The sequence below is a fragment of the Panicum virgatum genome, chromosome 2N, assembly GCF_016808335.1.
Source record: "Panicum virgatum strain AP13 chromosome 2N, P.virgatum_v5, whole genome shotgun sequence".
Taxonomy (NCBI): domain Eukaryota; kingdom Viridiplantae; phylum Streptophyta; class Magnoliopsida; order Poales; family Poaceae; genus Panicum; species Panicum virgatum.
In genome coordinates, this window is record NC_053146.1 from 50,532,004 (window position 1) to 50,534,777 (window position 2,774).

The following is a 2,774-nucleotide window of genomic DNA, read 5'->3' on the forward strand; positions in this document are numbered from 1 at the left end:
TGCAGGGTGCATGTACTGCGGCGGCGAGGGGTTCCTTTCGGGGGCGGGGAGCGCATGTGCCATCGGCGACGCGGGCGCCATCGGGCGGGGCCCGCGCCGTTGATGAGCGCGCACTCCGCCACGCCGCGGGCCATGTGACCTGCCCCGCCTCCTAAACAAACGCCCAACCTGCGGTGCCTTTCCGCGCCCTGTCGGTCTCCCCACGCCACGGCTTCCTGTCCGTCCATGCTCAGCTCGGCGGCCGGATCGCCGCTACAAGATTCCCGTACCTTCTTCCCCTTTTTTTCCGGAGGAGGAATAGCGAAGACAGCCCAAAATCTCTTTACCCGAATTCTGCAAAAAATCCTGAATACAGTCTTGCACAAACAGCCATTTCGATCACCAAGCATATCGGTTTGAGATTAGCAGCAGCACAACCGCAATTCGCATGGACACGAGCTGGGCTTTTCGGTGGCGAATTTTTCCTCGATATTTTGCTGGTTGGGGGGAAGAAGCATGTACACGAGCAGAGCTCGTAAAAAGCGCTACACCACAGCCGCGGGAGCACTCCACACACTCTGCTGCGAACTGGAGTATTTACACGCTACAGCGACAGCAACAGAAACAACAAGATGGGGGCAAAAAAAATAAGAAAAAAATGAGAAAAAAAAGGAAAGCAACAGCAACTCTACTACTCCTAAGCTTTGCTACGCGCACACGGAAAGGCCACACGGAGCCTGCAGCACACAGCCGGGCGCGCTACGACGGCGGGTCGTGGGGGTGGGGAAGTCCGCCGGGCGCCGGACGGGATCACTCGCACTCCGGGTAGCGAAGCCCCGGCGTGTCGTCGGCGGGGGCGGGGGCGGGGACGGGGACGTGGGCGCGGCAGAGCGGGCAGGTGGCGCGCTCGTACCGGAGCCAGGTCTCGAGGCAGCCGCGGTGGAAGAGGTGCCCGCAGGGGAGCCGGTTCACCACGGCCGCGGCCCCGAACTCCGCCAGGCACACGCTGCAGTCGTCCCCGGCCGCCGCCGCGCCGCACGTCGTCGTGACCCCCGGGATCGGGCCGAGCCGCGCCGGGCGGAGGAGGGCCCTCTGCATCCTCTCCGCCGGCCCCGGCCCCGCGGCGGACACGAGGCGGTCCCCGCTGCCGGCGCCGTCGGCCTCCCAGTCCCCGAGGTCGAGGAACACCAGCGCCGCCCGCACCAGCCCCGCCAGCGCCGCCAGCGAGATCACCGCGTTGTAGACCAGGAACCCCAGCAGGCTGTCCCGCGGCTCCGGCATGCTCGAGATCCCCATCGCGGCGGAGCGGCGCGCTCGAGGCCGAGGCTGATTTGGGGGGATCCGATCCGGGGACCGGGCTGTAATTTCCGATTCTTTCGAGGCTGTCGACGCGAGGGGGTGTGGGGGGCAACGGAAGGAATGGGGATGGACACGGCGAGGGGTCAGGGAGGGAGTCCGCGGATTTATAGCCGCCGGCCCGGCTAGCGTCCGCTACTGCTATCTTGTTCGGGTGGTCGCACGCCGTTAACCCGCGCACTGACGGCTGGCGCGCTCGCCGCTGGATCCGCGTGGCCGCGCGCGCCCGGCCGTCCGATCGGCAGGGGGACATCCCACATGTGTCGGTTCGTGGCGGCCAATAATGCCCCCGCGGCTTTGGGTCGTGGCGCCCAATAATGCGTGCATGGTTTGTGAGGGGCAGGGGAAATCCGAATTATTCAGGCCCCATCCAAACCCCCGTCTGGTCTGCCGAGGGCCGAGCTTGTACCACGACTCCACGAGCACGAGCCGTCAGGACACACACATCGACCGTCTCGGGGAACTCTCAGCTGGAAACGTCACCACAGCTAAGTTTCGCTAAAAGGAAAACGTCATCACGGCTCGCGAAGATGAAAGAAATATCGGCGGCGCTTTTGTTCGCCCACGCGACGGGTTTTTTTTTGAGAAATCTTGCGCGGTGGTGGATTCTACGCCAAACACGGGACCGAGGATGACGACGGCCGCAAGCGGCAACCCGCAGACACGTCCGCAGCCAGCCAGCCAGCCAGCGGCAGCGCTGGCCGCCGCGGCCGGGGGCGGGGAGGGTCGCCGTCGGGCGGCACCAACTTGGCCGGAGGCGTCGCCGTCTCCCCAGACGAACGTCCACTCGGACGCTACGCCCGCTGCGACGGGAGGGGCCCGGACGGCGACCATCTAAGCAGTACGGATACAGATACATGATACGGATACAGCAATTTTCCAAACAACCCAATATGCAGATACGTTTTAGCTATTTTTTTAATAAATAATAATAGTGCATAATAAATTACAAAATAGATATTCTAGTTCGACATAGAGACATTAAAGGTCTATTACACTCAAAATAACATGATAGCAACAGGTTTCTAAATTTGGAGATGTCATACTGGACGATGAATATTGGACAAAATCAATAAGGCAGGGCGCACTAGCTCAGATCTAAATTGGATTGGGGAGGGAGAGGAACTCACATAAGCAGGGGGGCACGAGCAGAGCAAGGTTGCAGTCAACGATTCGCCATCGCAGGGGGTCGTGGGCGTAGCGTAGCAGCCGGCTCGGCGCAGCTCTTCGTCGCCGTCGCGGGACTTGTTGCTGGAGGCCGGATGCGGGGCTCCTCGTCGCTGGCGAGGGCGGAGGCTGGTCGCCGGCGGGGCCGTCGCGGGACTTGTTGTTGGAGCCTGGAGGCCGGATGCGGGGCTTCTCGTCGCCGTCGCGGGGGCTCCTCGTCGCCGGCGAGGTCGGAGGATGGTCGCCGGCGAGGGTGGAGGCCGGTCGCCGGC

At 63.2% G+C, this 2,774-nt stretch overlaps 1 protein-coding gene across 1 annotated transcript; it reads right to left on the reverse strand.

Moving 5' to 3' along the window:
• Positions 1-444: 444 nt before the first annotated feature.
• LOC120661004 (probable E3 ubiquitin-protein ligase XERICO) lies at positions 445-1,426 on the reverse strand. The gene has a single exon (XM_039939684.1). It carries the CDS (start codon positions 1,273-1,275, stop codon positions 790-792), a length of 486 nt encoding a protein of 161 aa, XP_039795618.1. The 5' UTR covers positions 1,276-1,426; the 3' UTR covers positions 445-789.
• Between the last annotated feature and the right edge of the window lie 1,348 nt (positions 1,427-2,774).